General features: G+C 43.3%; 2 protein-coding genes across 3 annotated transcripts; both read right to left on the reverse strand.

The window, feature by feature from the left end:
• Positions 1 to 167: 167 nt before the first annotated feature.
• Positions 168 to 3,004, reverse strand: LOC128298664 (uncharacterized). Its single transcript, XM_053034433.1, has 4 exons — positions 2,892 to 3,004; positions 2,587 to 2,812; positions 1,815 to 2,511; positions 168 to 1,735 (listed from the first exon to the last, which is right to left on the reverse strand). The coding sequence occupies exons 1-4, from the start codon at positions 3,002 to 3,004 to the stop codon at positions 168 to 170; spliced, it is 2,604 nt and encodes an 867-aa protein (XP_052890393.1).
• Positions 3,005 to 4,790: 1,786 nt separating this feature from the next.
• Positions 4,791 to 24,709, reverse strand: LOC128297213 (kinesin-like protein Klp98A). 2 transcript variants are annotated; one of them, XM_053032815.1, is made up of 8 exons: positions 24,553 to 24,709; positions 9,684 to 11,763; positions 9,349 to 9,471; positions 9,089 to 9,211; positions 8,837 to 9,015; positions 7,471 to 8,756; positions 7,229 to 7,401; positions 4,791 to 7,155 (listed from the first exon to the last, which is right to left on the reverse strand). In XM_053032815.1, the coding sequence occupies exons 1-8, from the start codon at positions 24,597 to 24,599 to the stop codon at positions 6,913 to 6,915; spliced, it is 4,254 nt and encodes a 1,417-aa protein (XP_052888775.1). In that variant the 5' UTR covers positions 24,600 to 24,709; the 3' UTR covers positions 4,791 to 6,912. The 2 variants fall into 2 exon arrangements, with proteins under 2 accessions (XP_052888775.1, XP_052888776.1); XM_053032816.1 differs by lacking the exon at positions 9,349 to 9,471.
• Between the last annotated feature and the right edge of the window lie 563 nt (positions 24,710 to 25,272).

Genomic DNA, 25,272 nt, shown 5'->3' on the forward strand with positions numbered 1-25,272 from the left:
ATGGCTTGAGGCACGTTTGTTAATTGAAACTTTAGGTGCGTATATTAAAACAGATGGGTTTCTGAAGAACAATAGAGTACAGTTCTGCTATCATCCACTAATGGAGGGGAAGGAGGTCTTATCAACACCGGTGGCTACCCTCAACCAAAACAAACAGAGGGTACTTATCACTGTGAGGAGAAATCGAAATCACTTTCATCGTTAACGGTGCTTAAGGTTGGCACATCCGATCCCGGATCCGGTGCTTCCTTTCTGGCGGAGGGCTTCTGTTCGACCGTTGGCTGTTGCGGCGAAGCCTCGGTACCTTTCTTCTCTTGTTTATCTTTTACCAACGTGGTGTCGATAGCGGCCGATGTCTCAACTGGTTTTGGTTCGTCAACCACTTGTGCGGGATCACCGGCAGCAGCAGTAGTAGCGCTTGACAGCGGTTCCAATTGTTCGGGATTATGAGCAGTTTGCTCGTACTGCCCGTCGGAAGGATAGTACACTGTTTGATCGTTTGGTTCAACTGCAGTAGGATATTGATCTGTTGCTGGGATCTGTTGCGGGTGGTCTTGGGATTGACCCACCTGTTGCTCATACTGCCCTTCCTGCTGTTGATTAGACTCGTCCATGTAGTACTGTTGCTGTTGCTGTTGCGGATCTTGATTATAGTACTGTGCATCGTAAGCTTGCTGATCGTTGTAGTACTGTGCGTTTTCATCATACTGATACTGCTGATTCGGATCTTGATATCCTTCCTGGGTTGCGTAAGAACTGGCTGTTGGATCGATAGCTTCCTGGTACTGATACTGAGACTCTCCTGCTTCCCCTTCAACGTATTGTCCTTCCTGCTGGCTCGCGTACTGATAGGCAGCTGATTGTTGTACATCTTCTTGTTGGTATTCTACCGGTTGTCCCATCGCATCATTATGAAAACCTTGACTAACAGGTGCCTGCATTTGTTCCGTCGATTGATGAGCCCCGCCACTGACATCCGTTTGGTAGTAGGGATCGTTTGACTCTACCGAATACGCAGGATACTCAGCCACTGAAGCATCATTCTGTACAACCGCTTGATCGCTGTTGCTGATTTCTTCGGGCACAGCTGATACTATTCCATGCTGGGCAACTTGCTGACCGGTTTGACCGTGTAGATCCGTTTCTGGTGACGGCGGTTTGGAGGTAGCTCCAGGGAATGCTTTCGAACGCAAGGCTTGTCTTGCAGTAGTCCAATGTTGGTTTCTTGTTCCAGACTGTAGGGTTGGTTGCTGAAGCTGTTGAGCATTGAGTTCTGGAGCAGGCTCAGGTTGAGATACTTCATTCGAGGTACTGTACTGCTGATTGTCATACAATGATTCTTCGGTTTGTACCGGATTGTAAACATTTTCATCTGTTCGTTGAGTTTCTTGGAGATAATTCACATTAGATTCGCCGGATGGTTCGTACATTACGTCGTTAGCAGCGCTGAAATCTTCTTGACGCATTGTGCTGTGCAATCCATGTGAATTTTCCGCTATTACGGGTGCGATCTCTGCATCATCGTATGGAATGTTCATTTCAGGCTGAATGAAATTGGCCTGCAACTCCTGGACATCCTGTTCAACATTATCTCGCTTTGCATGTTCTATTTGAGAGTTCGTTTCTACAATCTTTTCACGATCGTCTTTATCTGCTTCAACCAACGATTGTTCTTTGAAGGAGTGATCTTCATTTTCGGGCATGATCGTCTCAGATGACGCTAAATATTCAAGAGCTGAAAAAGATCGAACAGGTAGATATGGTATAAGTGTTGTTGACATATATACTTTACAGAACTACATTTCGCTTCTTACCATTTTCCATAACCTCGTCCAATTGTTTTGATTCACCTTGTGCCGGACCTTTAGCAGAATTGTTCAGTGTATCGTTCTTGGCCTCGGCATCCGCCTTAATGCTGAACTCCTTCATCTTGTTCGACAACTCTCCAACCGGTTCATCTTCACTCATTATGGCATCTTCCAGGTATGGCTCTCCGGCCTGTTTCACCTCAGCCTCCTCTACTACTGGCGAGGGAGCAACGATGCTAACCTTCGGAATCGGATCCTTCAGCACCTCACTGTCAATGTAGCGGATAAAATCTTCGTTCGACATCTCAAACTTATTTGCCTTTGTACCACCGAGGGTCATTTGCGCCGAATTAACTCCATAGTGCACCATCGTTAGATCGTCCTGTGCACCAGCATTACTGTTAAACGCTCTCGAATATGGACGCTCTTGGGGAATTCCAGCACCATGGGATGATGCCGGCACGAATGGTTTCTGCTGCGAAGCTAGATAATTACTTAAAGCCGTCGGAGGTGGAATGGAACTGATGCTGGCCGTTTGTTGATGCGTCAGTTCGCTAAGGTATTGAACAAATTCTGATTTTTGAGGGCTCTGGGGCAGTTTCGTATGCACTACTGGGGGTGCAGTAATCATCGGAACACTGTACGATGGTAAGGCTGGCGGTGCTGTCGACCAGGTACGCATCAGATACATCTCGTACTGCGTCTGACGTGGTAAAGGAAAACAGGGGTCAATTATGGTCAATTATCAACAAGGAAGCGTTTTAATACACCCAATCACCTTTAACATCTTCAGCCGATCCGTTTTAGCAGCCAACGAGGCCGCCTGTTGATCGATTTTGTTTAACATCCGAAGGATACTTTCGTTACGCTCCGCCCGCTGCCTTTCTACCTCCATCTGGCGTCGTTGCCGTTGCCTCATTGCCCTCACGGCCGCCTTTTCGCAGTCCGCCCTTTCGCGCATTAGATCTTCGAACTGGCGTTCCAATTCTGCCCGCTGACGTTCACTGACGATAGGACATACGGGGGGGCCTCGTTAATGCAATGGTGCACGAAAGGTAAGGTAAAACTCGGCACCATACTTACCACCTTCGTATGCGGCTTTCCATCTCCTCGAACTCTCGCCGATAGCTGGCACGTGCAGTATGGTCCGCATGGAACAAACCTCCACTATTGTCCGGCACGGTGCTAGAATACATTGTGCAGTTTCCACCGAAAGCCCTTTATCTCTTTATCACTCTGCAGTTCCGTGCACGGATAACAAAAAGGATGTAATGGCCAATCAATTTCAAATCATCCACCAGCACCAGGGGAAGAAGCACGTGGAGGTTCTTTGTCCTAATCCTGCCCCAAGGTATCCGCACAAGCTGTGCTGAGAACGTGGGAAGCAAGTTCCAGTACCAGCTGCTGCTACAGCAAACAAAAAAAACACAAAACAAGAGTCACAATGTTAGAGAAAATCAATAATAGTTCACCCCACCCGGCATGATAAACAAAGTTATAAACAGGACAACACATTCGGTACTGCAAACTTCGTCCACCCTCCACCGGGCTGGTTGTATGCAGCGGGATAGCACAAAGGACCGGTGCGATTGAACCGGAACGCTGGAAGGGTCGTTACGAAGTTCCGGACGAAACATAAAATGCAAGAATTTATCCTTGAAAAATGATAATTCGAAAGCCCAGGACATAGCCGGGCAAGGCACGCAACATGCTCGCATGAACGAGGACACGCACCCGAAGCAGTCCACCCTGGTGCTGGAACAGGTTGGGCAGAGTTCACCGGACCAAAAACCGGGTAAAGAGTGTTGGATGTTGCTACCTTCCTCTGACGGGTCAGTCACGCAAACCATGACCCTATTATATGACCGGTTTGGGGTGGAGGTGACGTCAAGCAGGAGGGAGGGAAAGGAAAATCTATTTTCGGTCTTGTACTTTATTCAATTGGGGACTTTCACGCAAGAAGTGACGCCATTCGCAGACGGTTTCACATGTTCATAACACAGTCAATTGGTTTGTTGGGACAGTCTCTAGTTTTGATATGCTTAGTGCGATGGGTATCGAGAGCTGTGCCGAACCAGTTCTTCAACGTACATGATAGTACATAAAAGCATATTTGAATTCAAACAAAAAAAAACTCCACTGCATCGCCATCAACTCAAAGACACAAAAAGAGTAATAGACACGCTTACTTGTCCGTCTAACGGAAAAGGTTACAAACCGAATTTAAATAAATGTCCGTTTATTCCTTCGCGACATTATTCTGTTGATTCGTTTACTAAATTTCAATGATGTGAGATATAATGGAGACACTTCGAGTAATTGTTTCTGTCGTAAGCAAGATCAGGCAATGAACAGCAAAGTCCTTACGCCCACAATCTTTGATTTTAAGTGAGAATTCTATCTTAATGCAGATTTTACATGAAATTACCTACCTATAAAGATCCTTGCAGAAGCTTTCCTTAAACCACTTTACACTACACCGACGGTTCTGTTCGTTGCATTACTTTCAATTGATTTTCCATCGTTAAGCACAGTGGTGTGACCTTAACTACTCCACTTCAGCCACTCGAATGACACAAACGTTTGCAAGTGGATTGTCACCGCTAGTGCAGTTCGAAACCGTTCGGGTAAGAATCGTACCTAAGGGGCACTAGAACCAGAACACCGCGTATGGCCTATATCGAACGTCTGGTGTACCGTTGAATGTCGTACCCTTGCATTCGACCAGGTGCTCGGTCACGCATCGGTAGCTTGGGTAACCCATGGCAACGCTTGAAACAACTAGCAAGTTTGTTAGATATCGAAACCGCACCGTTGTTCCATGGTTCGTGCATGACATGCTCGTTTAGATGAAATGTTTGTCTGCTTGCACATCAAATGTAATGAAGTAGCATTAGATATTTGTTTCGGATGATGCTTCTCATGTTTTTTTTTTCAAATCTCACTTTATAACACAACAAATTATTGTTTAGTTTTCAACCGTTTGTTTTCTTTACCGCATTCAATTTTTCTGTAACTTCACCGTCAGTGGAATTAGTCCCGATTTGTGTCTGCAGAAAGGTCTTAAAACCAACCATCCGTAAAGAATGGAAAATTAAAAACTCTTTCATTTTCTGTGTAATTTCAATCATCCGTTACACTTTACATCGAATTTAATTGATCGCCCAGTACAGTCTAATCATCCATTTGATTCATTTTGTTTCCTACCATCTGATTTGCGTTCAATTTTGCTACCACTTTTACTAGTCGAAATTTTGCTTACCAACACACTAGACACAATTCATCAGTCGCTTTATTTCTAGTTTTTAGAGTTAAGCTAACTTATTTAACTATCTCATTCCGTACGCCTTTATCTCTTCTGCATATTGCATGCTACAATCCAGGGAGAAACGAGTTCATTTGTTTTGTGTTTTGGGGTGTTTTTTATACATGTTTATTTCATTAGTATTTTTTGTTTTAAATTCTTTACTACAACATACATAACGGTATGTAAATGTTGTTATTTGATGTTCTATTTTCATTCCTCATATTACAGGCTGTTTTCAACGTTCAACGAATCGCTGGCTGTTCCGCTCTAAACATTAATCGTTTCTTATACTTCAATACAGGCCTCTGTTGTAAACAAGCTCCTGAGTTACTTAATTATTACGTTTGAATCGTACTGCTCAGCGCCAGAAAGAGTTGAAGCACGGAAATGTCGCCAAAACGGATAGCAAATGAACTACTGTTTAAAACAAAATAAAGGAACCGAGTAAAACCCATGCACAAAGGGGAAGAAGCGTATTGCTACGCAGCACACACAAATGATAGGCCCTACAACATTTGTTGTTCTATGTCAGCACAGTTGTGTTTAAAGCTAGCTTTAGATTTCCTTGTTTGTATATATAAAAAAACTATTTCTTACACACTTAATAACTTGGAAACCTTACATAATAGACAGGTTTGCAGGAGAAAAATACATTCTATCACACGAAACAAAGAGAGGATAACACATTGGGGAAGGATAAAGAGTTTATCTAAACGGTGGAAGAAAGCACTCGATCGTCAAATACAGATCATTCGTAACGGCGGTGCCCTGTCATTGGGCAAGCTACACTATAACGGGAAGCAACTACATAACTTTGGGAAGGGTTTTAGCACAACTAGAACAGTAGCGGGAGAAGAATAATCACAGTTAGTTACAATTGATGAACATTTTTACCAAACCGGAACACAGTTACATGGGTTGCACGCGTTGTACGTGGTGTTTGATATGACGGTGATTATGATTTGTGATGATCGTTTGTTATTCTTTTGAGTGTGTGTATGTGGAGATTATAACAATAGTTTAATTAGAATTATTTTCCGAATGATATTCTTTTTCTTTTTTGCTTCACTCCACTCACTAGTTTGGTTTCATAATTAACGCACAGACCTAATGATGCGTACTATATACATTTTTCTCATTTTACAATTCGTGCTAACTTTTCCCATCATCCACCTTAAGGCCCTGTGTTCGAGAAACTATCAACCGAGCAACACTTTATCTATGCGTACGATAAAGTCCGGTGAAGCTGGGCCCAAGGAGACGACGGTACCGATGGTGCATCCTTTTTGCAGGGGAAATGGATGGAAGTAACATCGTTTTTAACGTATCAGCACACACATACGCAATAGCACGCGCGGGATCAGCTATTATTGTCATTGTTTTGTCATTTCTGCTTTGAGCCTAACTGCTGTGCTATTCGATGCTACTTTGAAAGGGGGGTAAGACACCGTGGAACAATCAAAGGCCACTCAAACTATCGTAAAAGGAAGGAAACAATTTGATAGCAGAACGTAGAATTAAAACTTATTGCATTACATTGCATCGCCTACGGAACCGGTTGATTGTTTTTTCACCGCAAAGGGGCGCGCTCATTGGATTTCTGCAATGTCCCTTCAATACAAAACAAACGGACTAACCACTAATCGAACCGGTTGATTTGTTCCTACCTATTGTATTCCTAACCTAAAAACAAAACCCTAACAAATTATGGTCTAGAAATCTAAAAGTCTTTTACATCACAAAAATATAACCAGCCCACCCCGGAAACCTTTACAAAAGCAACCGTTCGCTCGTGTACTATCCGGTTCCATGTTTGCCCGTTTCGAATAGGCCTTTCTTGAAAAATGGATGAAACTCGATAAGCGTCTGTTTGGTTAGACCGGGTCGTCCTTCTCCCTCGTAGATGGAACAGTGGGGAATTTTGGCACACACGACCAATAGGCGGCGCAGGTACGTTTCTAGCTGGCGACGTCTCGTTTTCGCCACCGATTCCGTGTTGGATGCAAACAGTTCACGCCTCGGAAACGGTATGGTCGCAATCTGAATGTGAAGGAAAATGGAATGCAAATGTTACAGACGGAAGTTGCGTAAGGAGGAATTCCTTTTTACTTGCCTTATCGCCATACAGTTTCTTCATCGTTAAATGGAGCTCACGAAAACGGCTGTATCGTCGCAGCAATGTCCACCGTTCGTCGGGCAAGTTAATCTTTACCTCGTACTCATAATGCGTTTGTTTTCCCGCACCTCGTATAATGTACGTGGGTATGTTTATTGCATGATCCGAACCTTTGAAAAAATTAAACGAGCAAGTAAGGTTTGCGTCCCATTTGGCTTCCGTGATCAAATTCAACTTACGATAGGTTCCTTCCATGGACGGTAACGATCGTGTAACGCTTGGTGCGTAGATGCTATTTTGCTCGCGCGATCTTATATACCCCGGATAGATGCATGAATTTCCCACCCGGCTATCATCACTATCCGTAAAGCTCTCCGGAATGTCGCGCATCGAATCAAGCTGCAACTCTCCATCCGACAGACAACTCTTCTCCACGTCCTGTATCTTAATTTCTAGCTGCACGATACGCTTCTGCAAATCCTGCAGCTCACCGATCTTTCCATCCAGCAACTTTTTATCGCCGTTCGTTTCGAGAATTTTCATAATTTCCGCCTTCTTGCTAGCGATACATTCACGCAGATGGTTCATTTCGCACAGGATCAGATTCGCCGTCGACGAAGTTATCGAACTGTTGTCGATGGATGAACCACGCGACCTTCGCTCCTCCTCGTCGTCCTCATGCCGACGTCTACCCGTCTGCTCCTCTTCATCGTCCTCCTCTTCGTGGCTTCCATCGGTGCCACTGCTAACGCTGCTTACCCGTAACGGATGAATGCCGTGCCTGATGTCAAAGATTTCCGTACGCATGCTACTACTCTTGCTGTTATTGCTTCGGTTTCGGTTCGGGAGTGAAAGCTTTAACCGATTAGAGCCGGGTGTACCCGTCGATGACATCGTCGTTACCGTGGTACGCTCCTCATCCGAATCGGACGATTTGTGACGCAAGCGAGGCGATTGCTGTTGGTTCGATTTCAACAGCCCGTTTCCATCCGTCACGATCACGGTCGTGGTGGTGGTGGGCATCTTTTTGCCACCGTACTTTGGGTTTGGAGTCGATGAAGTTGCTAACAGGAGACAATGATCGTCTGATTGAAAGAGCAACTTTGCCGTCCCGCTTGCAGGGCCGTTCTGTCCAGCCACACTGCCCTCACTTTCGTTTTCGTCCGCTTCGGCCAACAAAGCGGCAGCCGTATCGGTGGCCTTATTGGTTTCGAAGCTAACACCACTATCGCTCATACCGCCGTGCAGGCCACCGTTCGATACAGCCTCCTCGTAGTCACGATCGCCCGTATCAGATTCGGTACCGTCCTCTGTTGAGCTCGGTGTCGGTATGAGCTGGTTCAACGAATTCAACGCGGGCGTGTTGAGCGCGGATACGAAGGAACAATCCGAATTGGCCGTGTGGAAAGTGTCACACGTTTCTAGCGTCCCTGCACGATTTACACCCAGCAGTAGGTCGGTACGTTCACCCATTCCCTTCTCACCATCAGCTTCAACGTTGGTGTGCGTGAGATTGAGTGTCATGCTAAAAAGAAAACAGGAGCAAAAAATGATCATTTAGTATTAGCAAGCCAAGATAATCATTCATCCATTGTGGACACTTACGAAAGCTTCTTCTGTTGAATTTGTTCTAACTCTTGCTGGGTTCGCTGTTGTAACAAATCCATGTTCTGCTGCATTAATTCCTGTATCTTTTGGTCCAGATCGGCAATCTTTTGGGTACTTTCTGCCAGCAGTTGCTCCTTTTCGTTTAGCTCCGTCTCATACTTATTGATCTCATCGCGCTGTACAAAGAAAGTAAAGGAATTAGTAATGTAACGCTTTACTTAAGTCGTAAATCGATAACCAAATACTTACATTGCGCCTAACAAACTCCCGTATGTACTGCTGCGAGTAGTTATCCAATGAGCGAGATATTTGAAGTAAAATTTCCGAATAATCCTCCGTCTGAGGAGCATTTCGTATTAGTTCGCTGCTTGCCTGTGGATATCGTGAATAAAACAAACAAAAAAACAATTGTAAATCGAAACTATTCCAAAGTTCGATTAATATTGAAATCAAATCCAAATTGCAAACGACATAATCAACCAAATGAAATAAAGCTAGCGTTTGTCTACCTCGTCCAGACGGCCACAATCCTGCAACTCCTGAAGCTCTTTCGCGACGTACTCATAGAAATCGCGCTTCTTCGTATCCAGCTGTGTCTGCAGAGCCGACAGCTGTCGCACTAATATGTCTACCTGGACTCACGGTAACGGAAGTGTGTAAAGAAGCGATACAACACAAAACCCATTCGACGATGGTGATAAAACAAAGGGAAAATTAAATGAAATAAAAATAAATAAATAAATACGGAATAGAACATAAGTTAATAGCAAACGAATGTAGCACTGCCACAGCTAGCAAACTAAGGATCGGGAAATATCCTTCGAATCGGAGGAACCTTTCTTACTTGCGTCTTTTCATTGCTTTTCTCCCACAGTACCATCTCCTTCCGTGCCATCAGCTCCCCGATCCGGCAGTCCAAAATTGTCAACCGATCGCGCTTTGTGCTTTCCAGCCGGTCCAGCTCTTCGGTGCACAGTTTAATCTTATGCTTAAACTGTTCGTGCATGCGCGTACGCTCCAGATTCAGCTGGCGCAGCGCATTTTCGATCGTTTGCAAAATCTTCCGATGTTCATCCTGCAGCTCGGCATCCTCCCTGCTCGGTGTATACTGCCGGAAACGGAAGGCGTTTTGTGGTGAGGCCATAGTGCCACCAGCACCACCACCAAATAAGCTCAGCGAAGATCCACCGTCGTCATCGCTTAGAAAGCTAGCGCATAGGTTTTCGCGCGATGCTGCTATCAACGAGAGGCGCGACAGATCGAGCCGAGACGATCGCTGCTGGTGGCTGTGCTCTTGACGCATTTTGGCCGCCTCGGCCGGATTGTTGTACCGGAACATGTTCGTCCGGCCCAGCAACAATATATCGCCCTGACTGATCGCGGTCGGCACTTCTATAATGCTCGCGTTTAACAGACAGGTAGCGTTCGGATTGGGATAAATGGTCGCATTTCCATTCGACAGCACGATGCGACAGTGCTCCGGTGCGATACCGATACCGTTCAGCGAAATGTCCTGCGGGTATGGCGCCTCATCTGTGCCGATCGTTGTTTCACCTTCCTTCAAGCTGTACAGTGTCACGCCGGTGCTAATATCATCGTGGATGCCAATCAGATGCGGCATCTCCGAGTCGAGCACCACACCGACACCCGATTTGCGCAAACCTAGCGAACGCTGCTCGCGCAAAATCGTTTGCGCCTCGCGCCATTTCTCCGTCCACTCCTCGGTCAGCACCTTTTCCTGTGCTTCCTTTTTGTGCAGATCTTCCAGCACCTTGAGCTGGGGCTCGAGAGCGGCACCGCTGTCGCTCGAGAGCATCAGCTTCAGCTTGTATATCTCATCACGCAGCTCGCGTATCAGCTTCACATTTGGATCCTCGTTGATCGTCGGCTTGTTGATGATGTTCTTCGCCCGGTTTGCGTACCGCAGCGTACTGAGCGTTTCGCTGTAGTTTACATCTGCCGGTGAGATGGCAGCGATCATGATCGTTTTACTGTTGCCACCCAAACTGTCCTTCAGCAGCCACGTTAGGATGGAATCGCGATACGGGATGTACAGCACGCGTTTGTTGTTGGTCGGATTGGTTTGCTCGGCCAGTGCGGAAATAACGCTGCCCAGCGTTACCAGCGACTTGTTGATGTGGGCGCCCTCCTTTAACCTTTGCCCGGTAGCACCGGTTGCATTGGCCCGCTCGCTTCCGGCCAAATCCACCAGATGGATCTTGGACACGGTTTCGCTTGGCAGATCGTTGAGGTAGCGTGCCTGGACGAAGGTTATGGTGAAGATCGCATGGCTTCGACTGCTCGTATCATTCATGTTCGTGCTGGCTGTCGTCCGCTGGATATTACCCTGTATCATACAATTCTGTATCTCCGAATAGTCCGACACCGGATGCTGGGACAAGCTTTCCACGTACGGCCCGAGAGTGCGGTGTTCGCGCACACGCAAACCATGCCCAGCACCGCTAGGTCCGAGCAGATCCTTTACCCGCTCGTTGTAAATTTCCAGATAGGAGCACTGCGTTTTGTATCCCGTACCCTCCTCCTGGCCCAGCTTCATGCGCGCGAACAGTGACCGACAGATGCGCGGGATAAGTCCTTGCGCTTCCGGTGTGCCCATCATCGTGAACGTTTTGCCGCTTCCCGTCTGCCCGTACGCGAACACGCATGCGTTGTAACCCTGGAACGCACAGTCCACTATCTCCGTACCGAGATCGTCGAAAACGGTTTCCTGCGGCGTAAAGTGGGGATCATGTTCGTCCACCGACCAGTACGAATGATCGAACGTGAAGTCGTTAAACGGATCCTGGGCCGCACGGGACGCGAGATCGCCCCGTATGCCATTGCCAATGCCAAGTTTCGGTTTCAGCAAACGAGTCTTCTTTCCATCCATCTGCACGATGAGCTTTGCGCCGAGTTCATGTTCTCTGTTGGAATAGAACAAAACAAACATAGCATGAATACGATGAATATCTCCTACATTAAATATTTTGTATTTTTTGGCAAATAATGTTATAATAATCAAAATGATCAAAATAATGAATATCAGGAGCAAATCTTTCAACATACCGACAAATAATTAAGTTATAGTTCAAAGAGTAAACTCTTCCCAACGAGATTGTCGCATGTCGCGATTGTCGGAAATGTGAAACCTGGCCGGACCTGCCTTAAAATATTCAACACTTGTTCCATACACAACTGACTTGTTGCCCGTTGCGAGAACTGCCTAACTTTACCCATAAAAGTTTGTTTCATTACTTACGCACTTTACGCACGTTCAAATGCCTATACTTCCCCATGAAAACACTCCAACATTTGACTGCAGGTTGGCTTTTCAAAGTTTCTCAACTCGTCAAAGCCTTTCAAGAGCTTCTCAGTGTAAATCTCTCTTAAATAAAAAAAAACCCTTTCCACTACATTACGTTACGAAACTAAAGCCATCCCAGTTTCTAGTTGCTAATGATCCCAAACAAATATCGATCTGATTGCTTTGCCATAGCTCGATCTTTCTATCAAATCGTTTGCCAAATCTACTTTCAATTGACCCACAAAACTCGACCAGTAAATAGCAGTTTTCCACACCCGTGAAGGGGGCGTTGTTGATCGTCCGAATCAGCCAATGTTTCGTTCGCAGTCCAACACTCTGTAGCAAGACTGCCAGAGACAGAAAGGAAGAGAAACAACAAAAAAAAAAACCCATCCCGACACACAATCAGCTCTCAACGAGGCATAGGGAAGCTTAGCGTGATTTAGCGATAATTCATTACTGTATCACTTTTTTTGGCCTGGTGGTATGATTCACTTCCGGCATTGCAACGGAAAAAAAAATATACACTTTCGTTTGCCGAAATCCTCCCCTTACGGCCACTGATTGGAGTTTAGTGAGAACCGCACCCATCATAATCATGAGTCGAGCCCGATAATGATGACGGCCCCGTGCTGGTGGTTTCCTTTTGCTGGCTTGATAATGAACTACAACCACCGGCATCGGGTCTCTGATTAGATTCATCGGACTTGGAAGAAAGAGAGCCGTTTACCGGTGCTGATCTCATAAGTTCTCTATTTAATGATACAGGATTTTGGGATTATTCCCATGGGATTAGAAATTGCAATTGGGAATCAAGTGATTGCTATCCTTCTTAAATAGTACAAACGTTCAACTGTTGTTAAAAAAAAAACAACAGAAAGATAAGATAAGAAACTTACAAACCCAGCAAAGTCAATGACATAAGCGGGTTGTTAATGTTTGAAGATGTTCGAGCTTCCCGGCGATTGATAAACGGCAGCGTAATTATTGAAATTATTGCCAATAATCGAAGTAAGCCCCGGAAGTAACAATGCGCACCACCATCCGTTTAGATCCGTGATTTTGCTAAACGCAAACGAGTTACGTCGCGATGGTAAGACGTAAGGTTTTGCAAACTATTCACCGCCGTGGCCACGCTCGTAGGTCGATTAACCTCCACCGCCGAGTTGCATCACCTGGTCTAGGCGGGTTGTTTTGCCGACTGGCGGTGCGATTGTCCGTCGAAGCAAACAAAAAACCGCAACTCTCATTACCACCGACCCACCGATATGATTGGATTCATATAATCCTCACTAAAAATTGACCTATAGATAGCGAGAGCGACCATTCGCAAACACCGATTGATTCGAATTCCGAAAGTGAATGTGAAACTGGGAACGCAATGTATATTAATTAAGCAATGGCAGTGCTGTGTTAGCGCAGCTTATCTCCTGCCAGTGTAGCATCTAGCGTCTGACAAACACACATTGTTGAAAATAATAATCCTCAAGCTGAAATTAATACGAGAAAAGGAAAGCAACCGGCTGGACCGGCGACCATCATCATTTTAGATGGAACTAATTCAATTAAAAACAAGCAATTTGTTTTTCTACTGATAGAAAAATATTATTTCTTTTTGATGTTAGACTCCTGTTTCTTCCGGAATTTGTTTTAATATGTTATTTGAAAATAGAATTATCAGCTTCGTTTGGTAGCTCTGGCATCTGGAATGCGTCTTTATTTACTATTATTTCGCGTATCAATTAGTCATGTCGGCCAGATTAGTGCACGCTAATAAAATTCCATTTTGTTGATATGGTAATCATGAAAGATTGTAATGAAATGAAACGTTGATGCTGGTCGTGTTAGCGAGCATTGATGTGTCACATGCTCTTATAATGTAGGTATATACATTTGAATTTGCAATACATTATGATAAGTCATCGATTATTGATAAGAGCGTTAACAATAAATATATTTCGTGCAATTTGTTATCAGGAAGCCTTACATGCGATTATGATAAATGGGTATAGTACAAAGACCCGCTTATATGCGACTACGAAGAGCTGTTATCAACTGTACAAGCCTTATCAGTCACATGTGCAATTAAAGTAACATTCATTTTAAATTCCAATCAAGCAAGTGTTGGGTGAATCTGATTCAAAATTTATTAATCTGAATGAATCTTTAGTAAAGATTAAATAATTTTGCATCAACTATTAACATGATCCTGAAGATTGATGAGCCTATGAGGAATTATAAATCTTAAAAGTTTCATGATCGTATGAAGATTCTCTCAAGATCAATATATCTATAAGGGTTCCTGAATATAAAAACAATCCTTACAGACCAGTGGCTTATGTGTCTAATGTTTTTTTATCTCTTTTCAATATCCTTTGTAGCCACGGATTTATAAAGCTTAAAACAAATGGTTAACAAAAAAAGATCGCATATTAGGTGATCATAGAAAAAGTACCTTCTTAACTGTAACAAACACAATAAATAGACCATCATTCTCTTTCGCTCAATATTAATCGCACAACATCTTGAATGTTGTAACATTCGTTACAACATTGCTCGCTGTATTGTTCCTGGTGTTGTATGGGTAGGTAGATGGTGACAAACATCATAAACTTATATATTTCATCGATTGCGTTTAATGTGCGAGGCACACCACCAGACAATGTCTGCACTTTTAGCGTGGCTCGCAATATCAATTCGTGTGGGGCAGCATACAATTCGCCATGTGCCAGTTTCATGATTCACCGTCCCCCCTGTCTGTCCGTTGAAACAGTAGTAGCCTGTTCCAATCTTTGCACTTTTAGTTGCAATACAATCGAGTTGCATAAAGCAATCGCAACAAAAGGTTCGCGACGAGAGGAGAAAAAAAAACGCTCCCTTCCAATCGAGAACCAAGCGTGTGGGAGCACGAAGCTGATCGACCGGGTGGTGGCCACCCCACAACTGACCGACTAACCAACCGAGCCCGTTGACCGGCCGACACCGGATGCCAACCTTAAGAAAGCGAACCAATAAGTCCACGGTTCGTAAGATGTCCACCAACAAAGAAATCCAACACCGTCTGGTTTGTCGGTCACACATTAGCCTGCGAACATAAGGGGAAGGAAATGGAGAGTGCTGAAGGTGGAATGGCAGGCACGGTAATACCCGCAACCGGTACGACACGCACCGCTTTCCTTCCCACCCGAATCCCTTCCCCCTTCTCACCCTGGTGCTGCTGGAAGCTACCGTTCCGGGAGCATAGTTGAAGCCCACTGTCTGCCGCCCATACTGCCCATTTCCGCATGTAGGAAGCGCTTGGGAAGTAGGGAAATCAGCGAACTGAAACACCACTGGCCACAAATGCGGCCCAACGCAGCAGTGCGTCACGGTGCCTCTGCTGGGGCCAACATTAATTATTGAAGAAAGAAAACTTACTCCCACCAACGCGTTGAAGCCCATGGCACACAGTATTCGTTTGTTACGACGTTTGATTCTCCACAGGTACAATTGCACTATTAAATTTAAACCAACAGCAACAGGCTCCCGGGTCCCCGCGTTCTCAAGTGTTTGTCGATCAATTCGTGATGCAATTGAATTAATAGCAATTTCTGCTCGATCCTAATCGATCCGACATTAATTGATTTAAACATTAAGTAAACAACTAACTGAAAGCTTGCTTAAACGTTCTTAGATGATGAAGGTTTTCTTAATATAGAAGGTACAATAATACGAAGACATGTACAAATTAAATAAAAGACAGTGTAATAATTAAGGACGGAGATATTGAGATATTTCGAAGCTATAATTCTATGAATGTTATAATGGTCGTGTCGAATTAGTGTATCATCTACGTAAAGTCAACAACTCTCACAAATTATCAGTATCACATTAACCCATTGTTACAACTATGGCTTAGTAGTTAGTATCATTAATTCCCTAGCGCCCTATTGGTGTATCCAGAGCTCCAAGTATCTCCAGATACGATACGATCCAGATAAGATCTGAACAGTTTTCCTAAGTCGCAATAGCTGAGATTAGGATACTGCATATCAGAACAAGAATGCCATTTGCATTTACCATCCGCCAAATATCATTCTTAGTGATCAGACACTCCATTATTAAGTCAATTCTCCATTATATAAACACTTTAAAAAAATGTTTTCCAAAACAAAAATTTCCTAAAGTTGACCTGACCAGTTGCCATACCATGGTTACTAATATCCTCCACTTAATCGTACATATTCACATGGCGGCACTTCGCTTAAAATTCGCTTTCAACTAGACGGTCTCTCCTGACGGCCGTATTGCAACGCAATTCGACTCTGCGCGCGCCTTGACTGTGTGGTGAAAAGTGAAAATTTAAAATGCATATAAACAGGCGGCAGCACGTCCACTATACGGTTTGCCGGTGCCGCACCAAAACGAACGAATCGTAGCTTATGCTGGCGTTGTGTCTACGCCTGGAAAGCTACAAATAAATGATTTACTTCCATATTGTACACAATCCTGGGCGAACGGGACGGGAGCGGGTAGCCGAGAGAAACACGGCATCAACACGGCACACATTAAACGCCCACTAATCGAGCCCGAGTTATGCTACGTAAATGGTGCACGAGCATGAAAGTGTTTTTTTCTTCTTTCTCGGTTTTGTTAACGCTGCGTTCCCTCTCGGTTGCGCACAAATCGTTTGTAGCGTACCACGAGAGACTAGGAAATCAGCCGCCCCAAAATGAAGCGATTTCCGTTTCGAACGTGGTGGTGCTGCCCTCATCTTGTCAAAACTGTTTCCACACTCGCAGGAGATGCACAGCCGAAGGGAAATGTGATCGAACGATCGTTTCGAGATCGTGCTAGAGCACGGAGTGGTTATCGTTATGAAAATAAACATTCCATTCGATTTGGTAAACGTACGATCAGGCTGCTAAAGCGCTAAACGGTGATAAGTGGGAAGGTACAGCAATTATTTCACTTACATTTTTTGATTCAAGCGCAACAGGCGATTTATTTAGGCATGCAACAACTGTTGCTATGCGGCTGTACCCGTAGGATGGATGGTCATTCGTTAAATTTATACACTTTTCACTTAAGTAGTTACAGTAGGGCCAAACAAATATTTTAAAACTCAGACGTTAAACAGTAATTTGTAATACGATTTAATGTAAATGATTTTTTACATATTTAATTCATACGATTTTATTCCACTAATGCTCGCACAAACAAAACAGAGGTTACACAGATACAAGAACAATTTCATTTGATATGGCAAAACAATCAGCATTTTCAGCAAGCGTAGCAGTTGATAATACAAAATATTACTTTCCCAGTTTCAATTTTGTGAACCTAAATAAATACTTGCAAGCTAAAATATTGCGAGATTAATTTTAAAAAAGGAACGCAATAACACATTCACCTCATTGCCCATATTCGACACCGAACAATCAGATTGTTTAGGATTTTTTTGTTAATACTAATATATGCGCCAATCACATAGGATCGTTAATCATTTGGCATAAAGCGGATTTAGTTCCTACTGTAATCTTGCCCTTTTTAAAATGATTGATTATTCGGTTACGTGCGAAGCATGAATTTAGTTTTTGGCCAACATGACCTTTAGAATAAACCAGGTTAAATTTGCTAGCAAAATTAAATGTTTGTTAAAGAAATATATTCGACAGAAAAGGTAATCGAGATCGAAAGACAAAGATAAAGGCCAAAGAGACCAAAACTTCTAATTTCTTTCAAACATTAAGTACATTTGAGCTGTTGTTTTATATTAGAATATTACACAATTATACAACTTGGAACAAGCGACGAATATTTCAACTGCCCAGGTATTCTAAAACATTGAACATGAGCATTTTGGCATGGAGATATGCTTACTTTTGGATTTAAACTAAACTGTTGGTCGAAAGTTTGAGTTAATACTTTAATAAGTAGATAAGAGCTACAGCTTCAAGTAAATGCAATACACACGCTCATGTGTACTTGCATACAAACATGCTGTCTGTTTATCTCCCCTTACAATATGGATACTTCGAAGACGGTAATCACAAGAAGTTATTTTCAGTGATATTTTTCAATAATTCCCTTTATCGTAAACACTTTTTCTTAAGGCCATTTTAAATGCTATGCTTCTTAAATAACCCACCAAAAGGATCACCAAGGTTTATTTTTAATAAATCCACAAGAGAAACGATTTAACGAAACATAATTAACGGAGATCGATCTCCAATCCGATGTTGATTCATAAACTTAAACAGACTGAAAGGTACATTGAATCGAACGTTATAGCGCCGGAGTGAAATCGTAACCTTCGCCATCTCAATGCCACCGAATTGTCCGAATAACTCGCCATTCCGTTACAATGGTCGTTCGTCTCCGCGATGACCCATTTACGGAAGATGCCACGGAAAATGTAAAACTCACCTTGATCAGCACCGATCCGTGCAGCCACGAACTTTGCACCGGCGGAAAAAAAATGCTGCATGCGAAACCATACTGATGTCGAACCACATAGTTTCACTGCCATCCGTGACCCACCGGAACGATTGGGGTGGTCTACTACCGTAATGACAACAAGGCTCACAAATCGTGTGCGATCAAACCTTCGCCGCATCGAAAGCAACCTCCAGCCCCCATTTACAACCCCAAACGGAAGGAAGTACCACCGTCCAGGGTGCTTCTTCTTCGAGTATTTCGTCCTGCTGCTAAGCAGCATGCGAATTGGAACACGCAAACACGTCATCATATGCTTGCAAACGGTAACATAAATTGTAAGAATGAATCAAACTAATTGCGGCACTAGTTAATTAAAGCGATGCAAAACAACATTACGAAATCAATCAATCGTGCTTTCAAATCAAGTCAAATCGCATTTGATCCTCTAGTGGTTAATTCGATTTTTCAACATAAAAAAAAAATACATTAAACATATTGCGTTATTAACCGCAAACAGAAACGCCATCATGCACAATCCATTTCCGTTGGCATTATAATGGCGAGCGAAGGAAAAAAAACATCAAACAATCCAAAATGCATCCTTTGCTGTGGTTTTTTTTTTGTTTGTTTGATGATGTTGTGTCAAGTGTTGCTTGTCTGTCTGACGGACCATTGCATTTGACATGTAACCGTATCCCTTTGGTTGTGGTTTTGTCACATCGAGCGATCGAGCGTTTGATGTTGTCTCCGACACACCGGCGGCGGCGGCTTTGCGTTCCGACCCCCATATTCCGGTGTCAAATGTTTCGTTGATCTGCTCTGGTTTAACGGTCGAGATCTCTTCGGGCTGTCTAAATTCAACGTCAAGTGTGTGTTGAAATGTTGCATTTGACTTTCAGCTGTGACGGCCCTTTAGGTTGGTTGGTGGCCAGTGAAAGTGAGCTGCGAGACCTTGTGCCGATTCGTTAAAATCTGATCAACGTCGGCAATACGCCGGATACGGCCCTTCTTCAGCCGGAAACGATCAATGTAATGATGAACTTATTCACACGAAACCATGTGTTTGCCCCAATAGGGCGCCAGTTAAGAAAGAAGCGATCTCGTTCCAACCGAACAATAAATTCCGGAACGCGGAACTTTCTCATTCTAGGCGACGGTTGGACGGGTTTGAACAAGGAATCCACGTCAGAAGCGTTGGTGGTGAGTTTTTATGAATAAAATTCTCTCCCACACTGACATCATACGGTCCTCCATCGCGGGTTTTGTTGCGGACGATCGGAAAGTCAATGTACGCGGCCACGAATGGTGGTGGCCGCTCTCGATGAGTCATCCTTGGTAAGCAGCACCGCGGTCGAACAAACACATTGAGCGCAGCGCAGCGCTTATTGCTTACCGTGGCACAACAAGACATGACAGCAGGGACAGAAATCAAGCAAAGAATTGTTCAGCTTGATAGGAAGCTGTTATCAGTATCAGGGTAGTGGAATGGTCGTAAACGCAGTACGAGTTGTACCACATTTGCTGGTATTGAAAAGATTCCAACACGCTCCCCAAGAACTACGGTAGGGAATTGCTGTCTGGAGCGAGAACGCAACATCATGCTACACCCAAAAAAATATAAAATATGTCAGTAACTGCATAACACCGCAGAGGAAAGATCGTTTCATATTACAAATGTTTCAACCATTGACACAAAATCCAACAACACCATCGCAATGTCTTCCTATTCGTTTGCCAACAATGGCCACATATTAAAAGGCGGAAAAAAGGGTAAACACTTGTCCGGCCAACCATTCATGCCAGTTGTTCTTGGTTTACCTTTGCACATTAAAGCCTCACAGTTCGGAAGTCAAGGTCAGCGTAAATTGCATTAAGTCACAGCACACACGGGAACATGGGCTTAAGCAACACAGCAAAAACATCTGTTCCTTGGTCCTTCCGTCACCAATAACGTTCACAAAAAAGGGGGGAAAGGAAGCAACCACTTTCTTAACAGTTTTTGTTTAGCGAAACTAAGCTTAACGGTTACCATCGGACAGACTCGTACAGTTGTGTAAGATTATAATGCGCTGATAAGCTTGTAGAAGGTTGTCGTCTGTTGAATGGTCGACAGGCAACCTTCTGACGCACAACTGGAATGGCAATGCAATTGGGTCATTTCACTGGAAGGGTACGTAAAGCGTGTGGATGTGGTTGTAAAAACAAGTGGTTGAAATAATGATATCTAAACACTAGAATTCAAATATTTTAAATATTTCGAATGCTTTATACTCCCTATATTATGCTAAATCACTAAGAATTCGTTTGACTAGGTCTACAAATACAATTCACTTGCGATCTTGCTTGGCGGTCCGGTGGTGTATGTTGCATTGGTCCTACACGACGAGACCGTGACAAAAATCCCATCCAGGCCGTGTTACACTGTCGTCTAAAAAAAATAAGTCTAGAAAACCAGAAATGGCAGGTATAACAAGTAGTTGAACGTTACGTCGAGAAGAAGACGTCTGGCAAATAACGTAAAACTTAAAGTTTGATCATAAGAACTAAACCTGTACAGTTCGATCAGTTCTTTTAAACGAGAGAACGAACTTCGCTCCTCAAATTGTGATACAAATAGTTTCCTGAATTGAATTATCTATATAGACGAGTCGGGTGAATTATGCTTTTAAATAGGAAAGTAACTAAACGAGCTGTGAAGCACATTGAACGGTAACGCATGTTGAACTGTCCGTAACGTAGGTTGAACAACATAAAACACAGAATGAACGGAATGTAACGCAGGAAGAGCGACCTGGAACGGCAAATTGAACGAACTACCAGACGAACGTAGGAACATTTGGTGAGCGACCAAGAACGGTGGGTTGGGCGAAAGAGATAAAGTATGAGAGAAACATTTATTTACGAGCGACAAAAGAATGAAAGATCTGTATCATTCGTTCAGTTCTTCACAAAGAACGAACCAGCTCGTTGAAGTTCATTCAAAACTTATATTTTACTCAGCCCTAGTCTCTTTATCTGTTTTTAGTGTAACGAACTAGTTGTTATGCCTGCCATTTCTGGCTTATTAGACTTATTTTTACCAGATAGCCGGATAGTCAGTACTAGCTACGGGGGAATAGTCCAGGTGGAAAAATTTTTCCTCCGTCCAGTGGAGCGAAGAGGGCCAGGGTTTGATCTATTATGAACTAAAGAACATTCCATCCAGAAAATGCTTGTTTTCAAAAGCGGAATCACAACTTGGCTCGAGGCGTTAATTTGTTTTGCTGTAATTTCATCCATAATTAGTAAGAAAATTGGAAGAAGTTGCAGTTTCAGATGGCCAATCCTTTGCCTAAAACCGGTGTAACATTTTTTCTCACAATACCACCTCAAATAATATTGCGCTTTAAAACGATGGAACGCTTCCGCCATACACCCAACAGCTGGGGCAATGTTTTGTTGGTAATCAATTCAACTTCAATGTTATTCCACCAAACAAAAACACGCGCTCCATGGGAACTTTGACGTGTGAAAGCGGGCTGTTTCGGTGCTGGGAGAAAAACAATCAAGACCCGTAAACGAATGCGTAGCACATTCGGCTCAAAAACGGCAACAAATTTTCCTGTCCCGAGCGTTTTAAGTACATCATTCTAACGGTGGATGGATATCGCATTGCATGCGGAAGCACAATTAAAAACAAGTGCCAGACGGATGGTTTGTTTATGACCTTACGCCACACCGTACGGGTGATGATTTAAGCACTCCATTGTAAACGCTGCCATTAAGGAGGTAGCGCTTGGTTGATACACACTTGGCAGGTGTATGTTTAAGTTTCTTCTACCACACAATCGGTTTGTTCTCAGTCTTATACATATATATACACCCATGTTCATCAATTTACGAGTATCTATGGCACAAGGCCATTCTTAAAAATACAATAACCCGAAATTTTACTCTTAAATGAGAAAATGAATTCAAGCGAAAGAAAAGTTAGACATAAATACTAGCAAACTCCACAATTTCATACGTTAAACGATATCCGCAAGTGTATCAGGAATATAATATTAACAAACCATTTTTTGCCATCTTGGACTCACAGAAACCCAGCAAAGAATCACTGCAAAATGCATAACATTCGAAACAAACAAACAAAAAAAAAACAAGCGTACAGCACGTGCCACCTAACTTCTGCTGGTGGAAAATGGAACCATGGCGAGAGTGTAAGCGTGCCCAGTTTACGAACCGCTCACGGCATGGAGCGAAATCCTTCCACCGATCAAACGGTGGAAACGCATGAAGATGATCATCGTCACGATTATCGTGACCCACTGGCATGGCGACCAATCAGGTTTGGTTGATGAGGAGGAACAACCCGGGACACGGGTGGCAAGGCAACTTCAGCAAAGCTGCAATTTTCACGCCATCAATAGATGATGATGCTTCCCAATCAATAGAAAACTTCAAACTCAACATAACTTCAAGCGGCAAACGCACACACATATACACCGTCGATCGTGCACAAATTTTGTGCGTATGTGTTTTTGTTACGCCATGCCGTAATCCAATGTAATGGAATAATTCCAATAATTCCCCATGCTTTGCGTGCTTTCCTCTCTTCTGCTGCCAAACTACACACGGAAAATGGGCCACCGAAACCGACCTCATCCAACACGGAATCGTCCGGGTTTCGGTGTGCGACGGTATGAAACAGGTGACGCAACATATTCAAATTTAAATCGCTGCTACTTCTCAATTTGCCAAAGGAAAACCATTGCCAGGTTTGTGTTGGTTGAAAATTGGTCGTGTAATAAATGGTTTAAAGCATTTTTAAAAGACGTACACCATTTAAACAAGTCTTTGCGCATTTGTTCTTAGATAGTATTGCTTTAAAAGTTTATTTCTATAACCTTCCTTATTGTTTTTGTTCACTTATTCTTTCTTTTTTTAAATCATTTAAGTATACATGATTCACTTCGAATTAGTGAGGCACACGAGGATTTCAAAGAACTGATTTCGCATGATTCGCAAGCCAATTTTAAATAATCTTTTAATTCGCCATTCGTTACAATTACTACAAAATTTCGATTCGAAATTTCGCTTACTCCTTCTAATTTAGAATCTAATATTCCACCTCTGTCCATGTGAACGGCTTAACTTACTTTTCGGGCTGGCAAATCCGGTGTCATTTTAACGACATTTCTATCACATCCGAACCCTAGAAAGTAAGACTCTAACTCATCGTAACCCTGAAGCGTCGGGTAATGGAATACTTTACTGTAGGCCTTGGCCAGTGTCATTGTCTAATGTAGATTTCCCCACATTTGGGATCAAAAGGCCTCGGGTTAAAAAAGTCAAAAGTCGGGAAGTCCTTTGGACCAGGGGAATTTTGTATCAGGACTTTGTCGATTTTATAACTCAGGCTACTGTCGTCGTGACAACCTGGAGATGTTTCGTTATGTTTTGGCAGTGGCCAGAGAAAATTGACTGCCATGTACTGGCCAATTGTTCAACCAAGGGTAAAATAATTTCAAGAAATTTTACAAATATCATAGTTAATAATTGTAAAAATTTTAACACAAAAAATAAGATGTGTCCATTATTATCTCATTAAACTTTTCCTGACTTATTTTAGTTGCATTCTCGGATAACTCATGTTTACTTCAAGGAGTTTAGTAAAGAGCTTTCATTTGCTTCCAATTAGCTTTAAAGAATTTATCATCTTAACTTGTAAGTGTTATTTAAGGTTTATTAAACATTGCAAAATGATTGCTATATCCTTTTTCTCGCCAAAAAACAAACATCCCGATCGTGTTGTTTTCCATATTATGGATATAACATGATAAAATAAACTATGTCATCTTCAAATTTCCTATTCTCATTAATTCCATTTACAAAGCTGGTACCAAATGCTAGAGCCAACTATCTTACACAAAATGCAATGAAAATGCATTTTCCTTGACACATTTTTATCGCTTAAGGTAGGTCAAGTCCGTTGCACACACACGCTTACCTTTGGTTGAAGGGACGAACCCGGACGGCAACCTTCAACGATGCCATGGTTGATTACTAAGCTCGGATACACACACTGACCACGTTTACACAACACACTCTGCTTCCACTTAATAGCCAGTACACGGTGCCGTCGGTTTCCTTTTGGCGCCGGTCGGATGGCCTTGCATGCGTGTGTTTACACAATCAAAACAAAAGCACAAATCCTTCCAAAACGGTGTGTTCCCTCGGGTACACTCACACTGTACAACTCTGTTCCGGTATCCACCCAAAATTGGGGCAGCAAAATTTTCATCTACTATTGCCCGGCGCGCCAGCATCGAGTGTGCAATGACATCTTGCTGTCAGATGACGGGATATCGCGTTGCACGAAGGCTAGGCCCAACAAAGCAAATGTGTAACAATCACATGATGCAGCTAGCAGGCAATTCCGGCACTGAAACGGACACTGTTTTCCACGGCCACATCCCAATGTTGCGTGGTGCGTGGATTATAGGAAACATTCAGTTTTTCACTTCACATCCCCACTTACGCTCCTCGTCGTTTAGAAGAATAAAACACACATTTAAGAACCAGCACACACGCACACAAAGATACACAGATTCAAGCTATAAACAGAATTGCGCTGCTAATGAAAAAATAGAACACGCGCTAGAAAGAGAGAGAGAACCAATCGTGAAAAACAAGGGAAACACAATCATTATCACTTGGTTGCCAGCTG

This window comes from Anopheles moucheti, chromosome 2 (genome assembly GCF_943734755.1).
Source record: "Anopheles moucheti chromosome 2, idAnoMoucSN_F20_07, whole genome shotgun sequence".
NCBI lineage: Eukaryota > Metazoa > Arthropoda > Insecta > Diptera > Culicidae > Anopheles > Anopheles moucheti.

Excerpts from the sequence above, each read along its gene's own strand:
- LOC128298664 (XM_053034433.1), bottom strand. The coding sequence starts at position 3,004 with ATGTATTCTAGCACCGTGCCGGACAATAGTGGAGGTTTGTTCCATGCG. Across the intron at positions 2,813-2,891 it reads GAAAGCCGCATACGAAGGTG|TGAACGTCAGCGGGCAGAAT; the intron begins GTAAGTATGGTG and ends TCCTATCGTCAG. Across the intron at positions 2,512-2,586 it reads ATCGGCTGAAGATGTTAAAG|ACGCAGTACGAGATGTATCT; the intron begins GTGATTGGGTGT and ends TTACCACGTCAG.
- LOC128297213 (XM_053032815.1), bottom strand. The coding sequence starts at position 24,599 with ATGGCATCGTTGAAGGTTGCCGTCCGGGTTCGTCCCTTCAACCAAAG. Across the intron at positions 8,757-8,836 it reads ATTCAACAGAAGAAGCTTTC|CATGACACTCAATCTCACGC; the intron begins GTAAGTGTCCAC and ends TTTTCTTTTTAG. Across the intron at positions 7,402-7,470 it reads GTCCATGGAAGGAACCTATC|GTTCGGATCATGCAATAAAC; the intron begins GTAAGTTGAATT and ends ATTTTTTCAAAG.